At 37.8% G+C, this 23,209-nt stretch overlaps 3 protein-coding genes across 3 annotated transcripts; 1 reads left to right on the plus strand and 2 right to left on the minus strand.

The window, feature by feature from the left end:
• Positions 1 to 1,480: 1,480 nt before the first annotated feature.
• LOC145479581 (MIF4G domain-containing protein B-like) lies at positions 1,481 to 3,946 on the minus strand. Its single transcript, XM_081457979.1, has 2 exons — positions 3,110 to 3,946; positions 1,481 to 2,369 (listed from the first exon to the last, which is right to left on the minus strand). The coding sequence occupies exons 1-2, from the start codon at positions 3,755 to 3,757 to the stop codon at positions 2,187 to 2,189; spliced, it is 831 nt and encodes a 276-aa protein (XP_081314105.1). The 5' UTR covers positions 3,758 to 3,946; the 3' UTR covers positions 1,481 to 2,186.
• An 84-nt stretch (positions 3,947 to 4,030) lies between these two features.
• Positions 4,031 to 15,564, plus strand: LOC145479580 (WD40 repeat-containing protein SMU1-like). The gene is made up of 12 exons (XM_081457978.1): positions 4,031 to 4,080; positions 5,239 to 5,305; positions 5,709 to 5,852; positions 6,102 to 6,254; positions 7,462 to 7,513; positions 9,053 to 9,240; positions 10,681 to 10,917; positions 11,424 to 11,551; positions 11,942 to 12,068; positions 12,387 to 12,554; positions 12,969 to 13,121; positions 14,180 to 15,564. The coding sequence occupies exons 1-12, from the start codon at positions 4,055 to 4,057 to the stop codon at positions 14,276 to 14,278; spliced, it is 1,542 nt and encodes a 513-aa protein (XP_081314104.1). The 5' UTR covers positions 4,031 to 4,054; the 3' UTR covers positions 14,279 to 15,564.
• On the minus strand, positions 15,425 to 23,209 carry LOC145479582 (uncharacterized). The gene is made up of 5 exons (XM_081457980.1): positions 23,108 to 23,209; positions 20,423 to 20,470; positions 18,589 to 18,959; positions 18,061 to 18,189; positions 15,425 to 17,176 (listed from the first exon to the last, which is right to left on the minus strand). The coding sequence occupies exons 2-5, from the start codon at positions 20,433 to 20,435 to the stop codon at positions 17,027 to 17,029; spliced, it is 663 nt and encodes a 220-aa protein (XP_081314106.1). The 5' UTR covers positions 20,436 to 20,470; positions 23,108 to 23,209; the 3' UTR covers positions 15,425 to 17,026.

The following is a 23,209-nucleotide window of genomic DNA, read 5'->3' on the forward strand; positions in this document are numbered from 1 at the left end:
AGAGAAAGCTTTCAAATGGTACTTAAAAAATCGATGAAAGATATCATTTATCATAGCCTCCGCGACACTGAGCTGATTAGCATTTCGGATAATGAAAACTCAATAAAAGTCTAGCTTTCGTGCTTTCGTAAAGCTTACCTTTGCAAGGTAACAACTAGACAGGGTCACTTCAATTACCAGTCACCATCTAGAAACCAACCTGGAATGAACAGTGTTAACTTGCCAGCTTTCGTTTGAGTAAAAGTTGCTTTTGGAAACACCATGAAAAAAATCACCTGGACTCCCGTGGAACGTCGGAGAAATGCATATCCACGCAACAAAAAAATAATGGATGCTAATTTGACTTAATGTGCTTGTGATGGCCCACACGACTGACATTGAACGTGGTAATTGCCCTGATTAGATCAGATACCGTTTCACTTGTGATCACGCGATAACGTTTTACGTGTGATCACGGGCTAACACGTTAATGCGTGATCTCACTATAACGGTATGTAAAAGGGTCCCTCCGGATTCACGGCTGTTCTCCTTACATTTTCAGGAGGCCCATCTCCCACCCACTTGCGTTCATCCTCGGAGACCCAGGGGCAGCTAGGCAGGACGATGCGTATTTTCGGGTGACGCGATATTTTTAGCAAGAATAACAAGAGCTCAAAAACTATCGCGTCGCCCCAAAATATCGCATCGTCCCGACTGCCTGCCCCTGGGTCTCCAAGGATGGGTTACGTGGTGCAAGATGTTTTGAGAAAATAGGTCTGTGAACAAAAAAAAAACAGAAAAAGAAGCTGCTTGTTGTGGGAGTGCTAAACAGGGCATGACAGGGGAAGAACAAAACAACTGCAAGAAAATGAAGAAGTCATAAGCCACCTTGCAGGTCAGAGACCGCATTAAGGAGGTGGGGGGTGGGGGGTGGGGGGGGGGGGCATTCACAAAGTTGAAAATGACAGCATTTACATGGTTGTGGTTGTCTTTGCCAGCTCTTGATATCATTGAGCTACTTTTGAAAATGATGATTTTGTCAAAGCTTACAATGAAAGTGAGAAATGTACTAAGCATCAAAACATTACAAACAAATTTCATTTAGTGCCCTAAAAATAAGATAAATCCGCTTCAGGTGACATTATGCTTTAGTTCTAAAAGTGTCACTAAATATTAAACAGCAGTACAATGTTGTAGGCTGTTTGTTTACTCTTAAATGTTTATCACTCTTTAGTACTTATACCCATATAGGTTGATTCAGTTATCACACCATGACAAACACATTCTTCAATTTTTGACTCAAGTAGGGAAACAATTTACAGTAATAAGTATTGTACTCAGATCTCGTTCAGGTGGTTACCCCTGACTCACCCCCGGTCCACTTTCACAATTTTCTTCTGATTTCATGTTAAAGTATAAACATTAAAATAAAATGATAAAAATTTAAAACTGCAGTGTAGTCAAGCCTTGAACAAGGAAAACGAAAAATGAGTCTGTGTGATAGGCTTGTAAAAGTCAACATTTATTAACACAGATAAGAAAACGAAATCAACATGTTTTGTTGAGTTACATAGGCTGCCAGCAGTCTCTCATCCCTTAACTGATCTTAACTTGATTATCTAACACTTTTCCTAATTGGAATCCACTTTGTACTACCCTATGTTTTTAACTTAAATATACATAAAGAAAATATTTATTAATAAAAATTCCTTGTTACACAAAAGATTGCTCACATGTTGTTCACTTGTTATCATCAATTTGTACAAAGAAGAAACTACAAAGAAGATTGTTCAATGCAGCAGTGAATAAATAGTGTTTCTTGTGAAATTCACGAATAGACCTTTTTCGACTGGGTGGTTTGTTACCCCATTTCAGACCATGTGATGATATTCTTGAGAATTCTTCCTTTAAATTTTCAAAAAGTCACGTGCATATAAATAAATAATTTTTAGATGGATAAAAGAACAATTCTCTAGAGAATATCACATGGTCTGTAATGGGACAACAAACTGCCCAAGCGAAAAAGGTCTATTGACTGCTATGAGATCAATAATACTCCTATGTGTAAAAGGCTACTGTTTTCCCTTCCCCTTAATAATAGATATCTTAAATTTGTTACATATCTATTCTACAACAGTCTACAAAGTGCATGGTGCACGAGCAAGTACATTTGCATTATAAACAATTGCTTTTACTTTAAAATCTGTCTAGGACTGGTTAGCCATAATGTCTGCTAACATGTCACAGTAATAACCATCCACGTCAGGGCTGATTTTCCATTGGCCAGCCCGCAGCTCAAGCAGTTCCATCAACAGGCATCTCGTCTTGGCAGTAGTATTATCAGCAAGTATGGTATCTCTTATCTTTGTGACAAGCTCCTCTACTTTCTCCTGCAAAAAAAATACATGTTATGGTATACATGTGAGCTCAATTTATTACTCAAGCTTGCCAACCATTGTGTCCTTCAAAATCTCATAGGGTTTAACAAGCCAATAACTATATGATCTACTAAAATGACATTTCCAGCTTTCTATTTGACTAGGTTGTACGAGTCACAAAACTCTTTTCTATCTACACAGCTTGTTTAGTTTTCTTACTATTCTGAGTAGTTTTTTGCCTGATTAAGTTAATTGTTTTTACACTGTTATTTCTTTTTTGTGTCTGGCAAAATAGAATGGTTGCTTGTTGTCCTTAAAAACTGGATTGATTTTTTTTGTTACCGCTGTTTACAGTTGTGGATAGGAAGTGACTCCCAAGTCACAGTTTTCTGATAATAATTTTATGCTTCTTGTTCCCATATATCCATGGTCAGTGTCAATATCTGTTGACATTTTAATAGCGCATGTGCAATGCATGTGATTATTTTGTCATGTCCACAAGCAAATGTACAGGTACATAGGCATACGGGCACCTTTGGACTTGGCAGGGAGGGTGGGGCAGTGACCTTATTGCCTGAAATTAATGATTAATGATCCAACATCACTCAGAGCATGGTGCATCAAAGGAACTGATAATCCACTCTGGGCAAAGATTCGTTGGTTCCTTGAAGTACCACGATCCGAGAGATCTTGGATTATTGATTCTTATCCAGATCACCCCAAAGAAACGCACCATATTTATTCCCTCTTACCTGACTCACACTCTCCAAGAGTTTTCCAGCTGTTTTAAAATGTCCATAAAAGCAGTCAATCTCATCCACCTCCTCTTCTTCACCGCCAGCCTGTCCTTCTCTTAGTAGTTCACTCATGGTCTGGTGCACCGCTCCAGCCAAAGGTTTTAACGGCGCGCCGCCGGTACTACGTAAATGATTAAAAAGTTCGCATATTAAACTAGCTAATCCGATCCACTCCGCTAATGACTTTTCACGAATGCTTTGCCTCTTTTTGTAATGTTCCTGGGTGCTTTTCAAAAGATCAGCTCTAAAAGCGTTTCCGAAGGATTCATCAGAGCACAGCTCGTTGGCGACTTTTGCAGCTACAGGTGCAAACTCACTATTTTTGATAGTTTGTTGAGTTAAATGGTCAACTACTTCCTTGATTCTCGTGGAAGAGTCCGAGTCAGAAATGTACTGCGAAATTTTCTGAACTGGTGTAGCCATTGTTTCGTCTCTCAATTTATCGTTTAGCACTTTCGCCAAATCAAATCCATCCAATGACTTTACGTTTGAAGAATTCTTTTGTGGATCTGCCGTTTCAGTTTCTCCTGGTTTTCCTTTTGGTATTCCGAAACCTCTACCTCTTCCAATACCACGACCTCGTGGGTTTGCAACGGACGCCATCTTTGAAATCCATACGATTCACGTTGAATAAGTTGCTAACAGGGGTAGGGCCAATCTTACAAATCACCTTCGTTTACTTTCTATAGATTGGATGCGTTGGTATTTTAAAAATTAAAAGTAAAATTAATTGCATCTAATGAATATTATAGAACAAAAAATAGGCACGTGTTTCCTTAGTTACAAAACAATTAAGCGCTCAGGAGAATTTTCTCCGTTGAACGGCCGAGACCCCCACCTCCACCCTGTTAGTTTATTTTGTAAAAATACCCAGTATAGGTTGCGTTCCGTTATTCCAAGATGGCGCTTGAAGTGGAATCTGCAGAGTGAGTAGCATCTCTTGTTGTTATTTGTCCATCTACGGCTCTTACACTTCCTACATAATCATAAAGCAAATAATGGGCTACTTTTGGCATATTCTTTGATAGTTAATGCTCTTGGGAAAGTAAAGTACCCCGTGAGAACACACTGGAAGTAGCCACGTGAGCGAACTAAGCTTACTCGAGCTCAGTTTACCCTATCCTGGAAACAAAGCGATGCTGTTCCTATTTTGGTAGAGTGGGGATGAAGATTTTCTTAGCTATGTTACTGAAAATTTCTTTCCCAGGTAACAAAGCAATAATATTATGGTTTCATTTCGAACTACCAAAACAACACGCTTCTTTTGAAGATTGTAACATGTTTTAAGCTTTTCACTGAAATTACATGTACTCTCCCTCAGACTCATGATTACTTCATTATGCGATCAAAAGCTTACAACATCTATACTGCTTTTAATTTAGTTCAGATTTACTTAGTTGCAGACTAATTGTTGTAAAGTTCTGACTGACTGACTGCATTTCCTTTGGGCTTTTTGATTGATACCCTAGAATATTATAACAGTAATGTTATTGAACATTGTGAAACGTGTGGCCAATAGATGTAGTTAATAGTGGGTATCAGCACTGACCGGTTTAGAAGGACCTTGTTTCTTGACCTGAGCTGCAGGCTCTCTACTGAAGTTTTTTTTTTATAAGACGGCTGCGAAATAACCTGCTGGAAAATGACCAGGGGTACATACATGTACACTGTACCATGCAGAGTACATGCAAAAAATCATATTTGAAAATCAGAGACAATTATGCTTTTAATTTTAATGATGAAGATGTAAAATGATGTTTTGAAAGGGAAACACCAGATTGCCATCATTACTATGATGTGGAATGGTGCTCTGTTATTGGGTTTGCAGTCATTTTGATGCAAAGCCGATTTGATGCAAAGTTGTTTTGATACATGTACAAATCAAGGTTGATTCGATACACATATTAAGTTGATTTGATACACATCTAAAGTCGATTCCGTACAAACTTTGATTTTTATCAGAACAAATTGTATGGAAACAACTTTGTATGGATTAAACAACCAGCTGGGTAGTAGAAGTAGCATCACACACTGACTGGTATTTTTCTTGCTACCTGCTCATTCATGTTCTGATTTGATGATAGTGTAATCCGACTGATCCAGCAGTTTCTAAAAGAAAACAGTCTGCCAAGAACCCTTGCAACTTTGCAGGTAGAGTAACCTTAATGGCTTGGAGTTAATTAATGAATGCAAATATGGGAATAACTATTGCCTTCAAACCACCATTTAACAGAGTAGAATGTTTTTCAATTAGGTGTTGAAAGTAATCAGGCAATTACTTTAGTTTTGGATTTGGTTCTGCTACAATTTGAGATTGGCTGAGTACGTGTACTCTAATTTGTAAGTAATTGGTTTGGCTTTGGTTTTACGGCATACATTTGAAAACTGTTCTGTACAGTAATTATGATGCTTTTCACAGGTTTCTGAAATTACTCGACTTACTAAGACTTTGCACCAGTGTTAATTATTTCTAACAACTGAATAGAAGAAATTTGTATTTAGGTTCTCTGCATTCACTAAAATTGTACAATATGTGTTTTTTTTTCTTTTGTAGGAAGAAACTGGAATCACCTTGAATACTGTAGATAGTGTGGAGAGTTTTGTAGGTGAAATAAACAATGGCCATTGGGACACAGTGCTGCAAGCTATTCAACCTCTTAAGTTACCAGACAAGAAGCTTATTGACTTGTATGAACAGGTAAATCACCAGACTATTTCAATTTAATCAGTTTACTTCCTGCACAGGGGACTGCAACTCCGTCTCTGTCCATAAACTCACAAAAAAGAAAGAATGAGGCCAGTTTCCAGCCATTTTGGACTCGGGTTTGGTCAATAACCCATAATTCTTTTTCATACATTTGTTTGTCCATCCTACACTGTACATGTGTAAAATCATTTACATGCTATGTACATAGTATCATGAATCATATTTGTATCATACTTTAAGATTGTGCTGGAGTTGATTGAATTGCGAGAACTGGGAGCTGCTAGATCTTTGTTACGTCAAACAGATCCTATGATCATGTTAAAGCAGCAGCAGCCTGATCGATACCTTCATCTGGAAAACATGCTGGCTCGTTCATACTTTGATCCCAGAGAGGTGAGACAGCCAGTCGTTATTAATAACCACAATTAATATATACTGTAGCACATGCGGGAATGGTGCTTTTCAAGCACTCTGATTGGTTAACTCGGATGTGATTAGCAATGAAAGTACTATTCACCTCCAAGCAGAGATTATGAAGTTTTGGACGGTATCCGGTCACTTCGTTCCATGGTCACTTCACTCCATCCGTTGGTCACTTTGTTCCATCAGAGTCACTTTGTTCCAAAGAATAGTCACTTCGTTCCAAGGGGAAACTAAGCAAGTAAACTTCTAATCTTACAAAGCTACTAAATACCTTAAGCGGATAGAGTCCTTGGACTGTCTGGTATCCGGTCGTTTTGTCATTTCCAAGTTGTTTCGTTGTATCTCAAAATCGTTTTTATACACATGCAAAGTCAAGAAGATTCAAGAAGATTCAAAACAGACCAAACATTGGTTAACTTCTAATTTTCGGAAAATCTATTGAAAATAAAAGTTTAGTAGCTTAGTTTACCTTGTGAACAAAGTAACTATTTGGTGGAACGAAGTGACTCTTTGATGGAACGAAGTAGTTAGAACGAAGTGACCATGGAACAAAGTGACCATAAACCTTTTGGACCATTTGCTGGTTTATTGTCAGAAATAAAGTAACATTTTATGTTGGCAATTTATTCAGCTTATGTGTAATATACTAAAATAATTATTCAGCTCAATGTTGGTGAAAGAACTAAGAGCATGTATTAATTGTTTCATAATATTGTCAGTGGAAATAAATTTCTCTCTCAAAGCAAAGTTAACTTAAGCTTTGCTGATCATCAGATCATCATATTATTGTATTTCTGTATTTCAAATTATTTCTGTACCTCACTTTCCAAAATGTCATTTCAGAGACTAATGTCATCAACCATGGCTGAACTATTTACATACCGTAAATAGGTTATGACTGAATTGAGTGTTTTAAGTGTTAAAAGGGGTACCAAGAATGTCAATTTAGTGAATAAAACTGAGTCCTTGAAAACTAGTTTTTGTCCTTGAAAAGTCCATGAAAAGTCCTTGAATTTTGTTTGTTTGAAGTTGTACGAACCATCAGATGGTATAAGCATAAATCATACTTGGATTATGATGCATGACACTGCAGTTGACATTGCAGCTTTGTTATGATATACTGTTACATAAAAATAACCAAAGCTAAGCATATGTATGTGTACACACATTTTTTTAGGCCTACCCTGAAGGAGGCAGCAAAGAACGCAGGAGAGCAGCCATTGCACAAGGTGATAATTTGTTTTAAAGGTCAAATGAACCAAAATTTAGACATTTTTTTCATTTGAGTCCAATATGTTCATTAAGTATAAAATAAACATATTCTGAAGTTGTAAACAAATTGGAGGAAGTGTTGCGGAGATATTGGAATGTTAAAATCACTGTTTTTTAGCCTTCATAATTGTAGAGCGGTCGGAAAAACTGTCAGAAATAAAACTTGTTGTAAGCTAAAGAAATGTAGGAAATTTGAAACTGTTTTGGTTTCAAACTCGCAGTGAACTTCAGAGGAAAACCATGGTATTTTTTGTGGCAATTAACTGCACAAACAAATCAAAATCCGAAGTTAGCACCCAAAACTTAAAAGAGAATGGCATATAAAATTGAACAGAGAATGCTTCATGCCCTCAAAGCATTTGCACGTTTGTTCAGAACATTTTACCAAAGACAGCTTCGAACAAAATCTTGCGGTAAGGAGTTTGTTGGGACCCTCGTTTAAGCCTTGTTGACTTGTACTAAAAAAAGACCCAGTACCGATGATTTGTAGCTTCCCCGTTGAACGTTACAAGCCTGCAATTGGACAAAAAATGAAGAAAAACAAGCAAATAATGCCCGCCGAACAACGGGCAAACTCTCAAGTGAAATAAGGTTTGTGTTTAGATCCAAAACTTTCCCCATGAAAGGCTCACTAATGCAGAAATGCAGCAATGTTGAAGACAACAGTGACATCACAAAGCAGTGTGTCTCAGTTCCATTCCTTCCGTTAAAGTGCGTGGTCATTATGGAAATGTTTTTGTGAAGCCATCGGTGGTCTTTGTACTTTTTAACTTTTTTACTCCTTTTCACGGCTCAGAAAGAAAAATTTCTGCATAAGTTTCCTTTTAAATGTTTTAACATTTTGTTGCTTTAAAATAGCTGAAGAAAAGATGTCTAAATTTTGGTTCATTTGATCTTTAAATAGTTATATTCCTTTTATATTTTACATGTATGTGAATGCTATTAACATCTGTGTTACAGAATGGTTCACATGTATTTACCTTGCGTGCTCTGCCTAAAGTACAATATATACTTTGCGGAAACCTTGATTCATAATAATTTATTTCTGAAAAGTGAACTTCATGTGTAATTTTCTGCTACACATACATCTGCATATATCATACGTGTATCTATGGCACCTTGTCAGTAACACACCAGAATAACCACAGACTGTCGTTTCTTAAATCTTAGGAAAGAATTTTGTAATTTGCTAATGCATTGAGATAATAAGTATCCATTGGTTGATTAAACCTTAAATTACACTGTACTGCCATCACTTTTTGGCTTGATACTTCAGCAATTTTGGACAAGAAATGCTTTTATTGTTGAGTTGTGAATTTGGGTTCTGAACAGTAAAGCCAACATGCCACATTTTACTTCTACGAGATGAATATAGTTTTCAGCTTTGCTGAATGGAGACTCTTTGTATGAAGATTTAGCTTTAATTACATATAAGTATAACATACTCCTTGTAGCTGCAACGTATATCATAATTTCCATTTTCCCCATGTTTTCAGCTTTGTCAGGTGAGGTGTCGGTAGTTCCGCCTTCTCGTTTGCTGGCCCTTTTGAGTCAGGCACTCAAATGGCAGCAGTACCAGGGCTTGCTGCCTCCAGGAACCACCATTGATGTGTTCCGTGGTAAAGCCGCTGTGAAGGATGAAGAGGAGGAAAAATATCCTACACAGATGAACAGAACAATCAAGGTACTGGTGCTGTGATAATGGCATCCCATTTTGTCCAGTTTTTAGTAACAAAGGAAACTGCTGTCCTGTTTTGGCAGGCAAACAAAACTTAGCTAGTTATCTAATTGAAGTCGCCTACATGTAGATTAGCCTAATGCTACCAGTGGAGTAGTTTTACACTTGTAATAATTTATAAGTGTTTTAACAAATAAAGAAGCCTAAGCTGTGTATTACAGTGATAGAACATGATGGGCATTTGAAAACACGAGGGAAATGTAGAAAACACAAACTGCGGGCAAGTGTTTTCTACATTTCTCGAGTGTTCTCAAATGTCCGGCATGTTTTATCACAGTGTAGTACATGTCTTAGGCTTCTTCATGTGCTTCACGATATAGATTTTACACACTGTGAGTAGAAAAAACAAAGCACACAGATCAACAAACTGACGCAATTTAATACTACTTAAGTGCTACATGCCTCACCCTCAAAACTTTCTGCTGCTTTGCAGGGAACTCCATGATCACAAATTTCTTTAAAGAAAATGTTTTTCGCCATCTCTAACTAAAATGTTGACTAGAGGTAATGCGGTGAAAAACAATAAAACAAGCTTTTTCTATGTTTTATACTCTGATAAAACATGGGTTTTTGACCATCAGAGCAGGGGCAGGGTCCTATCTACCAGTATATTATAAAATGAAATAAAGTATGTGAAAGTGTGAGAAAAACAAATAAACTACATGTAGTGAGTTTGTAAAGCTGATGTTTTGAGCATTAGTGCTCCATCAGAGCAAGGAGATGAAATACCTAGGACATGAATGGAATGCATAATCTCCCATATAGATGCTGTAAAAAGTATGAAATATTATTGTCGGTGAGAATATTACACTAAGAAGACTAATGGATAATGCTTTGGACTCCAGAATTAACTATCCAGCTTCAAGCCCTGGCCAGGGTCATTGTGTTGTATTCCTGGGCAAACACTTACATGTAACTCTCCCCACGGTATTAGCCTGTGAGCAGGCTCACGTTGGAGCACAAGCGCGTGTGGCGTAGCCGCGAGCGCGTGGCTACCGCGGTATCTGTCCCAAGAGTGTAGATGGGCATCAGCAAATAAGTGGATAAGCTTAATGCATTTCTGGGTCACTAGGCTTTGTTAAGTAGTTTGCTTGTTTCTTTAGCTTTGTTTAGTAGTTTGCTATATCTAATATAATAATATACCCTCTCCTAAGTTTTACTTTTGGTTTTAAATTCTCAAAATCACTTTGCATCTGATTTTCCTTTGTCTCATAAGATACATTATCAATATCTGAAAAAGAAGGAAAATAATTAAGAATATGGGTTGAACTAGTTTGTAAAATATTACACCAAGCACAAAACTAGAATGTTGGTGATGTATATGTTTACAAATGAAGGCTAAAGAAGTTTAAAAATTTGTTTTTTCTTTTGATATTTTCACCTCAGTTTGGTTCCAAATCTCACCCCGAGTGTGTGAAGTTTTCTCCTGATGGTCAATACCTGGTGACGGGAAGTGTTGACGGCTTTATTGAGGTGTGGAACTTTACGACAGGAAAGATCAGAAAGGATTTAAAATATCAAGCTCAGGATAATTTCATGATGATGGACGACTCAGTTTTATGTTTGGCTTTTAGTCGTGACAGTGAAATGTTAGCTTCTGGAGGGCAAGACGGAAAGCTAAAGGTAACAAGAATTATTTTGTTATGTCTGTGATAAAGGCCTATTTACACAGGTACTTTTTGGTGAAAATCAGTTTGTTGTGATTTCCACTGCACAACTGTAAAGAACGCGTTTGTATCAGAGCATGTTCCTGGTGAAGGTATTTCAAGGATCCTTGAGGGTTTTTATGGCCCAGGAACTTAAGCTAGATCCTTAATGATCCTTGCCAAGATGTTGAAGGACCTAGGATTGTACAATTCTTGTCACGATCTTCAAAGATCTTGACCAAGATTCGTGAAGGATCTTCAAAGATTTTGCTCACAGATCTTGCAATGATCTCTTTTTTTTTTAAAGATCTTTGAAGAATCTTTAAAATATTAATAGAAAGAGCATGAAAAGTAATTAACACTGAAAAGCAGTCTTACAGATACATATGCTTTCAAAGGAAGCGTGGTTCAATTCTATGAACCAACAGTTAACCTCTAGTAAATTCTACACTAAGTCTTTCCTTGATCACACCCTATTTTCAGGTGTGGAAGTTACAAACTGGCCAGTGCTTGCGGCGTTTTGAAAAGGCACATGCCAAAGGTGTGACCTGTGTAACATTCTCTCGTGACGCCAGCCAGCTTCTGAGTGGTTCATTTGACATGACCATAAGGTGGGTATACATCAGGCAGTATACAGTTCAGGATGCACAAATCGTTACTCATATGTTTTGTGAGGATACTTTAAATAGCTAAGTACCACAACCGAACTCTTCTCCCCACCCCCGTTGGGGTTTCACGTTCGGGTTGAGGAGTGACTAACATTTCAGGGTAACAACTATTTTAAACAAATACACAGTCAGTTTGTTAAGAACATCACTCCCTGTTTGAAAAAAATCCTGAATTTGAGATCTTGTACCTTGCACCGACCTGACTGACAACAGAGCGCTACAGGTAATTCCGTGACTTGCGAATTTTTCTTTTAGTACAGCGTATAAAGGCCTCTTTGATTCGACAATTCTTTAGTTACCTTTTCCGTTCTAAATTTTGAAAATATTTTGTAGAATGCATGGCCTTAAGTCTGGGAAGACTTTGAAGGAATTCCGTGGACATACATCGTTTGTAAATGATGCCATATTCACCACAGATGCACACAACATCATCAGTGCGAGTAGTGACGGAACAGTTAAGGTACCAACTTTTTTATTAATTATTCTAATCGCCGTCGAACCAGACTGCGACAATCTGTTTTGTGCGTGAGTTTGTTTGGCTGCTGCGTCGCAAAAGGGGTCTGAAGCGAGCGCGAAATTGCGAGCGGGACTGGAGAGAGATGAGAGAAATTTCTTGTGTTTGCTAATGTACTTTACTACCCAGTCAGATAAGCCCCTTGTAAACTGACTTGGACGCCTGCCTCATCCGTGTACAACTTTGGTTGTTTCTTACCACAGCCGAACATTAGTTTCACTTTCTTTTTATAATTTTATGCTTATACTTTCTTTTTATTGTCAGCTTTGGAATATAAAAACGACGGAGTGTCTTCACACGTTTAAGCCATCAGTAGGAAGCGTTGCGACTGACATCACGGTGAACTCAGTTCACGTGATGCCGAGGAATCCTGAACAGTTTGTGGTGTGCAACAGAACAAGCACTGTACTCGTCATGAACATGCAGGGACAGGTGAGGGAGAACCAGCCACAAACAACAGACAGAATAACAATAGGGACAATTAGGGCGACAATGACTACAATAACAGCAACAAACAGCAATAACAAACAATAAAAAAACTGCCACCACCCGATGTTAACACAACAACAAGCATTAAAATTGAACAAAACCATGCCGAGATTCACTTCTGGTGGGAAGCTGTCATGTCCAGATCTATTTCCAAAACAAAGCACATTTCCTCGCTCTGTGAAGAGAAACACTCAATTCCTGTTCTACATTTTACCCATTTATAAAAGCGCAATACAGTTATGCACTAACGTAGAACCCCACGAATTTAAAACTCAAGGAGTCCAGCAATTTAGACTTCTTTGCAAATCCTGTTTCGCATGACTCCCATATATATTGAATATGTATTTCTGTGTTCAGATTGTGCGCAGCTTCACCAGTGGTAAAAGAGACGGTGGTGACTTTGTGTGTTGTACCCTCTCCCCGAGGGGAGAATGGGTTTACTGTGTAGGAGAGGACATGGTCATGTACTGTTTTAGTACCATGACAGGAAAACTAGAACAGTCTTTGCAGGTATGTTTACTTGCCCAGTATGACATATTGTAAAGCGGTTTAAGGTGCCTCCCTATAGTTTTACGATCGCACGCGCGCTTAGGACGCCAGCTCGAGTAATCTGCGCGCGCTCGAAGGAAAATGTCAGTGTTTTTCGATATTTTATGACGCAGTCAACATGAGTACAAAAAGCAAAACTGACAGTGAATTTTCTCGCGCTTTCTTCGGTGAAATTCCGTAAAATTTGGCAGACTGGTAGTAAATATTTTACTTTAGTCGGAGCTCGTTTTTCAGGGAAATCTCTCAGACCAGTTTTTTCGCAGCGGTAAAAGACATAAATTTGCAAAAATCGAAAAAACTGCCTGCACAAACCGTACTTTTGTCGTGTTTGAGATTCGTATCCCACAGGATGCGATATGCTGTGAAAATTTTGGAAGACTTCACCGAAGGAAATTCAAGAAAATCGCAAATATAGCCATAAAAAAAAATTAAAAAAAAAACACTTTTGTTTGGGAATTTATAATTCAAGACTAAAACCCAAAATTTTAACGGACATGATAGTAAAACACTATTTAATCATTGCTTATTACATGTAGTGAGTTTGAGAGGACTGGGTGCAAAAACGAATGCAAAAACAGCATTCAAGACTAAGCCTTGTCATAAATAAATTATTACCCTATGGAGCCACCTTAAGTGTGATTTGCGTGTGACTGCCGGTTTTTTTTTTTTTCTTTTCCTTTTTGTAAGGGTAGTACTTCTTTAATCTAATACCATAGCACTCGATAGAAACTCGATAGAAACACGGTACATGTTTTCCATTTCCTAAATATCAACGCGGTTTCTCGGTTTTTTTTTGGCCTACTAAATGCTCAATATTTTCTTTGCGTCCAAGAGATATTTCTTACTTTCTAGTTTTTGTTATTAAAAGTGGTGCATAAGCCTTGTCTTGCCGTGTCCTGCGTTTAACAGCGCTCCAACTAAGACAACAAAGAAGAGAAGTCTGGGGACATGCCACTTGTTTGGCAAAGAAATCCTACACAAACGTAACTGAGTTTTTTTTACTGGTCTCTGTATTTAAGGTTCATGACAAGGATGTGATAGGCGTCGAACATCACCCGCACAACAATCTCATCTCTACTTACAGTGAAGATGGACAGCTTAAACTCTGGCAGCCATGAGTAACCTTCACCACAAGCTTTGTGATCAGTCTGCCTACCTTGAAAGACGCTTAACGGAAATGCGCCACCTGCTGCGCAATCAGGAGGATAGAACACAGTAAAGACAAGTTCGAGTTATTTTACGTGATGCGAGGAGTCGAGCTTCTTTCTTAGGTTTTGTAAATAAATGGCGTGCAATTTGTATTGTAACGCAAAAGCGAAGTTAATTTTCCATCACTTTCGGCACATGGTTAACAGTTTCTTATCCATAACATGTATCCCCAGAATCTATAAACTTGGCTTTTGTGTGTAGAATTGGCATTTCGTACGGTATTTTAAAAACGGACCCACAGAACTCTCGACGCTCTCTGCTACAGACGTTTGACTGTGAACTATCGGTTCAGTTTTATCCCACGCTTTCAAGGATGTAGAAGGTTGGAAAAGCCTCTGTGTACTAAAGTAGGCATTGAAGTTTTCTACAAGTCAGTAGCGTATGTGCTGCTGTAGGTCGAGGAAAAAAGGAATAGAAAAGACTTAACCGTCTTTGTAAAGAAAAGAAAGGTTCATCGCAGTTAGTTGTTAAGTTACTGTAATTTGAAACTTTTGTATTATAACAACCCATAAGTTCCCCCATTCTTTTTCAGCTTTGCATTTCTACCCCCAATTCACATAACCACACTCGGTATTTTCAACACAGTATTTCTCTTTACGAACCCTCATCTGTTTATCCAAAATGGTTGGTGTGTGGCGGTTTGCCGAATCTTTCCGCTTCCAGCAACAGTACTAAGACAGTACCCTCTTGTCTTACAATCTGAGCCAGGTTGTGTCTTACGTTTTCTTGTTTTGTAGTTTGCTTGCAAGAAAACTTAATCTTTTTAAGTAATAAATTAGCACTAATAACTCGAGTGTGGCTCAAATTAAATCTATCAAATTCGTTTTTTACGAAGTTCTTTTAGATTCATTCAGTGTTTTAATAAGTTGTTATTTGACAGTTTTCACTTGGCGTGAGGTTTTAAGATGTTACAGAATAAACTTATGAAAATGGAGATGTAGAAATTGGCGAGGCAAAGGAAAACTTTGGAGACAGACAAGTGCCTTCGCTTCCCCCCCCCCCCCCTTTCCCCCCCACGACTGCCAACAACAATAACCGAAACACAGTAAATGATGCTATACGTTAATTTATTACAAATACTTATTCAACATACAAGAACCGCTCAATCTTGCTAACTAGTTTATAGTGAGTTCTGTACTGGGATGGACTGACCATTACTCAGTTCTGTAAGTTCATTAAGTGACTAGGTTAAAAAGAGAGAGAGAGAGAGAAAAAAAAAAACAACTGAAATCCAGTACCACAAGTATGCCATGTATCTTGATACACGTCAGCCTGTGCCTACACTCACGTAATGTAAAAACGTTTTAAAACTAACAGTCATATGAAGAGTTTTTTTTCCCTACTATTACTTTTAACAATGAAAGAGCCCTTCTACAGAGGAATGAAAAGTCAATTGTATAAATTGCCAAAAGGTCAGGGGCAGACATGAACACACATTTTCATTATGGCTAACATCTTCTCCTGGTGACTACTCTGTATCAACTGCAAAACAATCTCATTTTTCTCTAGAAGAATTGGAACTGGAGAATACGCTCCAAACAATTTATGAATCCTTTTGATTCTACATACAGCGTAGTAAGGAAACTAAATTTTGGCCAAGGTGGGATTTGAACCCATGACCTCGGAATGGACCTTCCGCTGCTCTACCACTGAGCTACAAGGCCAAAAAGGAGAAAAAGTGATTGCTTTGCAGACGTTTATTTTCTTGTATTCTGTCGAGCCAGAATCATACAGCCAGGAGAGACTACCCCTGGCTGCTATGCTCAACTTGGTACATCCAGTTGGCCGAGGTATGTTCTGTAACTTGCTTTCTAACTGTAGTTACACATACTGATATATATAGCTGTAATCTATACAAATAGTTATTCATAATAACTAAGAACAGTTTTGGTGGATGTTTTATGACGTCATTGTTTACATTTGGTGTAATAAGCACAACCAAAAAAACGAAAAGACAAACTGATATAAATGTACTCTAAAATGGTGATAACTTTCAAGTTATACTTCAAATGCAGCTTTTGCAAACCTACTTGACTTTTAAGTCTTTACAAATTTAGAAAAAGAAATCTCATAATGCCAAGGAAAAAAATGTGTAAACAAAGATCCACCTGCAGTCAGTCAGAGAAAAGTACCCCCCCCCCCAAAAAGAAACATTTCAGCTGCAGTGTACCACAAGCTTCCATCAGTCAAGTCTAAATGATAACAAAAAGAAAATGTCTTTTCCAGCTTACATGTTAATTCTCACCAGGAGACAAGCAAAATATCATGGCAACAGTCAGAGAACTAGAAGGATTAAATCTAACTTACATGTATATTCTATTCATACCGTTGAAGTATATCTTCATTGTACAATCGCATAACTGCTTGGTAAACTACATGTATAACAGCTCTGCCAGCTCTGGATAATACAATGTAAACCTACAAAATTAGCCCATTAAATCATCAGGATAGTGAAATAGGTACAAGCTAGGCACATAAAAGTAGACTTTTGGAGGTTTCCATTTTGCATGTGTGAAAACTTACTTCAAAAATGTCTCCTCAAGCTAACAAACATCCATCAAACATACAAAGCAAGTTAATTGCATGTAAGTTTGATCAATAGTCGTGGAATACAATAAAAAGTTTTGATCCATGTAAACATGGAAAATAACACATTGTTAGTAAGCTGCCATAAGTGCAAAGCGCATAATAACGCCAACAACGAATAAGGTGATTCCAATGCCGATCGTCATGTTTGCCAACTTCCTGGTCTCCAAGCTCAGCTGGTTGGCAGTCATCAAGTCTCCCCGGTTAATAGCTTGACGAGTCTGAAAAACAAAGACAAGATCATTGCACCTCACAGGTGATATGTTTATCTTTCGACAAGGTTGTCTCCTATTTGAAGAGAACAAAAAAAAAAAAACCCACACCACCCCCCAAATACCATTCCCCAGGTTTTGCTTGGATTTGACAAGAAATTTAGAATTTCCCTGACAAGGAGCTAGATTGACAATGACTTCTTTCAGCCCTTTTTATCATTTTTTACAATACCCTTGGATATTTAACAGTTATTTCATGAGCATGTGATGGATATGAGATGGAAAATAGGTAACAAGGCACGTAGTGCTGAGTTGGCTATAATTATCCCATATCCAACAAGCGTGGATGGAATAATTGTCTTATTAAAAATGCCTCCAAAACATAGAAAGTAAACTAAAATAAAAATAGAAACGCCCCCCAAAAATCACTCATACACGTACTACTATATTTGTAGAGCATGGTATAGTGGCTAAGTAAGGCTCATCACCCAGAATGGCTTAAAGCCAATGAAAACTCTCGAATATCATTATCCCATGATCCAGTTATAATCATAATAACAAGAACAAGAACAATAACAATCATAACAATCATAACAATCATAATGATAATAATAATAACACTAATGGTTTATCAACAGAGTATCCACCATTGCGAACGTTACATTCAGACTCAATTTTGAAACTTTAATTTAGTACAGACAAAGGATAAATTTACGAAGTTGTCCAGTTTTCCATTTTATAAACATGTTTGTGCCTACTGACATGTTAATTGGGCTATACAATTTTTCCACTTGACTGATTTCTATAATTTAGAGAAATACAGTATAAAAACACTGTTGCGGACATTGTGTTCCAGTTTTTAATAATCTAGTAAAGTATCCATTGCCTCTTACCTCAGTGGACTTTAGAATAGCACAAATTCCTGTTGGTGCGAAGCAGAAAAGGCAAGCAAACCAGGCCAGGCCACAATAATCAGGAGGAGCTATCTGAGGAGCCACGATAACACTAGGACCCATGCCTCCCTGCAGAGGAATGGTCATGGAGAAAAAAATAATTAAAAGATGATGAAAATGGACTCAGAGCTACACTCACATATATGTAGGCATGATTTACACTTTGCTGACTGTCTAGAGTAGTTTCTGAGTTTGAAGGTACATACATGAAGAACCTTTCCATACTATTTCAAAACCCATCTTATTGTGCATTGATCAGAGCCAAGCACTGCTAAAAAGAACTAGTTGTATCCAGCACAGATGTTACATATAATAAAAGTTAAAAGCTATATGGAGTTTGGACATAAATTTCAACTTGGCCTGAAAAATCCCTAAGCCTGAAAAATCCCTGTGCAAAGTCATATTCAAGCAAGCAAAACAAAGCAAACAAACCACAACAAGATCAACAAAAACAACACAATTACACACCACTACTGTGACAGAGCTGGTCTGTGTTGTCATTGGGCCAGGTTGATAACCCTGATAGCCTTGATAACCTTGTTGATAGCCTGGGTACCCTGGGTAACCAGGCTGTGCAGGATAACCAGGCTGCTGAGGAGGTTGCCCAGGATAACCAGGCTGAACTGGGTAGCCTGCTGGCTTGTCTGATGCTGCACCTCCCAGGGCTGGAGGATGGGTCACTGGGGGAGCACCTGCATAGGGTTGTTGATGTTGACCTGGGAAAGAAGTTGGTGGTTGACTCCAGCCATAACCCTGCCCTGGAGGAGGGTACTGGGGTTGGGCTGACGGATCTGCCAGACCAGGGTATGGTGGAGGTGCATATGGTGGAGGCTTGGAATCTAGACAGACAATAAAATAAAAACAACAAATTAAATTAATTAAATTAATTCTAATTAACTCTAACATTGCCATATATGAACTCAATTAATTGACCTCGCTCCCAATGTGTGGCTTCATAGCTCATTTGGTAGAGCATCGCACCGGTATCGCGGAGGCCACGGGTTAGAATCCCATTGAAGCCCTGATTTTTTTCAGGCTTCCTCTTTCCAATTGCTTAAAATTGGAAAATTAACTGCGATGATCATTCTTCACTATCATCTACAACCGCAGTTCATATATGAATTATTTCATATAAACTTCACATCATTGCCATTTGAGTAACACTGTCAACTCTCTGTGAGACAGACATTGACATCTGGGCCAGAGCCAACTATCTCTTTTACTCCAAGTCTAAAAAAATCTACTGAGGGATGGACTGAGGGTGCGAGTGTTAATTGTTACAAACAATGCCACTGTAGTAAATGCATTCCCAATAAAGCCAGAAAAGACTGTTGTACATTAGGTGCTATATAATGATTATACTTATCACTAAATTTTCTCCGATTCTTATTGGTTTAAATTGATCACGTGACGCGATAGTGTTCATCCGCAGAGAGACACTATCAGCCCATAGTGCCAGTCCGAGGAAAATACCCAGATGGATAGTACTTGTCCGTGAAAATATTTCTGTAAACAAGCGGGCTTATAGAAGGTAAACAATTGAAATTGTCTTTGAAGGGTTTTTGTTTGTTTTCTTTGTCAAATTTGACATTTGGCTTTCACGGCTTTCATCTAAAAAAGTTGAAAAATTCGATATGATTTTTGTACTGGTGCACAGAAGAAAATTTAGTGGTGAACAGTAAAGACAATAGAGTGTTTATGTCTTGGAACTATCAGTCTCATAGTTGCCCCTTAAAAATTTGATGTTCTTAAAACTAGCATTCGCTTCTCGGGCAAATATTTGTTTTAAGAACATCAAATTAAATTTCCGCGGGGCAACTATCAGCCGATAGTTCCTGAACAGAAACACTCTATTGTTTAAGTAAGTTTGTTTTCTTGGGTGCAAAAATACATCGTATAAGTCACAGAATAATAACTGAATGTGTCAATATCGCTTGCTTCTTTCTATAAATAAATGTATAAATGACAAACTTAGTTTGGTACTGTATAGTATTCATTTTTATCTGCTGTACATGAATGCCACACTATGTTGAATCTTAACACTGTTTGACCAAACTTGCCTTACATGCTGGTGAAGTGTACCAAAAAGGTTTATTTATTAATAACAAATACTCAAATTGTTCTCAAATCCAGCCATATCAGATGAGATAAGGATGCCGGCCAATCAAACGATTGGATGGTTGCAAGCAGAAGTTCCCTCTCATCTTTAACCGAGCAGAAAGAAGAGGGAATCTCTGTCTTGCAGGGTAGCTAATAAATTGTGAATTTGGAAATATTAATTTCTTTCTAGTTGGGCACATACCATTTTCTGCCATGTTTACTCAAGATGAACTGGACAAAATGGCAGCACCTACAAATTTCAAAAGAGACATTGTTAGAGAAATACAATAAACAGTAACATATATTTACACAGTGACAAAGTGAGAAAGTATAGCCATCTCTTTTGTACTTGTAAGCTTTTTAATGGTTATCCGATTAAAAATGTACAAGTACATTTACCACATTGTTAGTAAGGTCTAGAAAAGACTAGTGGTGACGATCAGGATGAAATTTACACTTAAATCAATATCATAGTTGACAAATACACGTAACTCCTTCATTTTGGCATGAAATTTCAGAATTGATTCAAAATTTTACACATATGGCACAAAAGTTTGATACAATAAACAAGTAAAAAACCCACCACTGTAAGTAGGGTAATTTGTAGGGGTTAATCATAACCCTATACTCGTGAAACTGAGAAATATTTTCATTTGCATTTTATCAAAATTCTAATAGTGATAAGAATTTTGATAAAATGCATGTGAAATTATTTCCTAACTTTACTCATCACCATTTAACCCATTGACTCCTGTGTTGGCCATAACTGGCTGTGACAAGCCTAATGACCTTTCTTCCATGTCTGACATCATCACCTTTGACCAAAATTGGCATCATCTATGCTCAACTTCTGCAGGAGGAAAAGATCTTTCCAATGATACCCAGATGAGAGTGATCTACCCAATGGAGCCTGAGATATGCACAAAAAAATGCTCAAAAAGTTGAGTGAAAAACTCAGAGCAAAATTTCCTGCAACTACACATGGCTACTCCATGGCAAAAATAGCCCGTCTCAATAATGCTTTCTCAGAATGTTTTAAACTGGAAGCAAGCCCAGTAGAAGGTCAATCACTGCAGCAAAAAGAAAAGAAAAAGAGAAAAAGGAAAGGCGAAAAAAAAAATAAAAAAATCGAAAAGCCTAAAAATTTTGATTTCTGTGCATGCCCGAGCAAAAGTGTCGTAAAATGCTACGCTAGTGGAAAGAAAGGCATACTGTCATGTTGCAAATGCCTTTTTGAGGAGATTGGACCTAATTTTCCGCATATCCAGCCTGAAAATCTCCAAAATGTACAAAAATGCGTTTTTGGCAAAAAGCTCCAGGAGTCAATGGGTTAATGACCTGTACAAATTTTAAACGTAATTCAAAAGATGATCCAGGTTGCTCGAAACATGAATAATGCTATCCACCAAATAAATCACTATCCTGGGAAAATCACTATCTATGCCTAACACTTATCCATCGGATAGTGATTTATCTGGCAGATAGCATTGTCCAGTTTTCAAACTACTGGGCCCTGGGGCCCGTTTCTCGAAGATGCACTCGAAAACCCATAGCAAAATCCTAAATGTTATGATTACAGAGCTGTTTTATTCACATATTCTTAATATGAACAGAGGTTCCCTTCATACAACAAGTTTTAGGCGTATACACTTCTTCGTTTCTACATACAGATGAGCTCTAAAAATGGTTTTGCGGGCCTGAAAAGTTTCCGGGACTTTCGAGAAATGGGTCCCTGGTCTGTACTGGATGTGCACTTCAGTTACATGCACTATTCTGTACATGTACATGTCACGTATAAAACATGCTTTTCTACTACATCTCAATGATTGCTTGCTTTCGTCAAAATTTTACTGAGCACAGGAACTTTTGAGTACATTCGTACATGTTAATGTGGCCGCTGCTTCTTGAGTTTTGAGTTTGTATAAAACATCGCGTGCCTTCTCGGGTGTAAATTGTACACAGAGTGTAAGTGTCACCATGCATCCTGTTAGCACCTTCCTACTAACTTGTGCACTTTTGTTATTATTCCATTTATTTATACGCCAAACTTAAAATTATGTGATTCACGGAAATTAAGACTTGCTACTACGATAAGATTTCATTCTTGATGAAACGGATGAAACCTGTCGGAACTATAAGGCGAGGTATCAGCACCTGCATAATTACGTCTTAGTACATGAAACTTTATTAGTCTTAAAACTTGTATACGTCTCCTACATATTGTGTGGATCAACCCTAAACTAGACACAACATGAAGCTAACACAGAATATTGCCAGCCGCACGTTACAATATCGTTTTATATATGGAAGAATTTGTAGGGTTTTAAAAATTGAGATTGTGAAAAGGCAATCTCTTCGGTCGACTGATTCGGCCTTAAAAAATTTAAACAGTTCAGATCGTCATCACTCACGCCAGATTTACCCTGTGAGAACAGCCGCACTGATCTCTCCTTTCGGCTCCAGTAGATTAATTCGCATCCGAAATTTAGATGTATGGTACGTTTTTGTTACAAGAAAAAAGCCTTCCCAGTGAAGATACATCGTCAAAGACAACTCCAGTTACCATGCGCATATATTTCAGCATATTTACATAATCGAATTAAGAAGAAAATTGAAAGGATTACGGTAAAACACAAACAAATGCATTTGCTTCGGCAGAAAGTCTAAAAGCAATATCAGTGGCACAATTCCATTAGGAAACAGATTAAAAAACTGCCAGAAAGTTGAAGTTAACAGAGAACAGTTGAGTGGAGCTGAAACAGTGGCAGCAAATTCCATATCATCACGGAAAAACAACCCGGTCGATTCAACGATTCAAATTGGAAAAACTTCTGCTCTGAAATCAGTATTGGTGGCATATAAAATCCCCATGGTTATTACAATTTACCTGTGAAAATTGCTGAAAACACCAGTGATAAGACGACGAAGAAATTGTGAGCCGAACGAACGTTTCACCGAAATGAGGAAACTGGAAGACCTTTGACATCTG

This window comes from Orbicella franksi, chromosome 2, assembly GCF_964199315.1.
Source record: "Orbicella franksi chromosome 2, jaOrbFran1.1, whole genome shotgun sequence".
NCBI classification, from domain to species: Eukaryota; Metazoa; Cnidaria; class Anthozoa; order Scleractinia; family Merulinidae; genus Orbicella; species Orbicella franksi.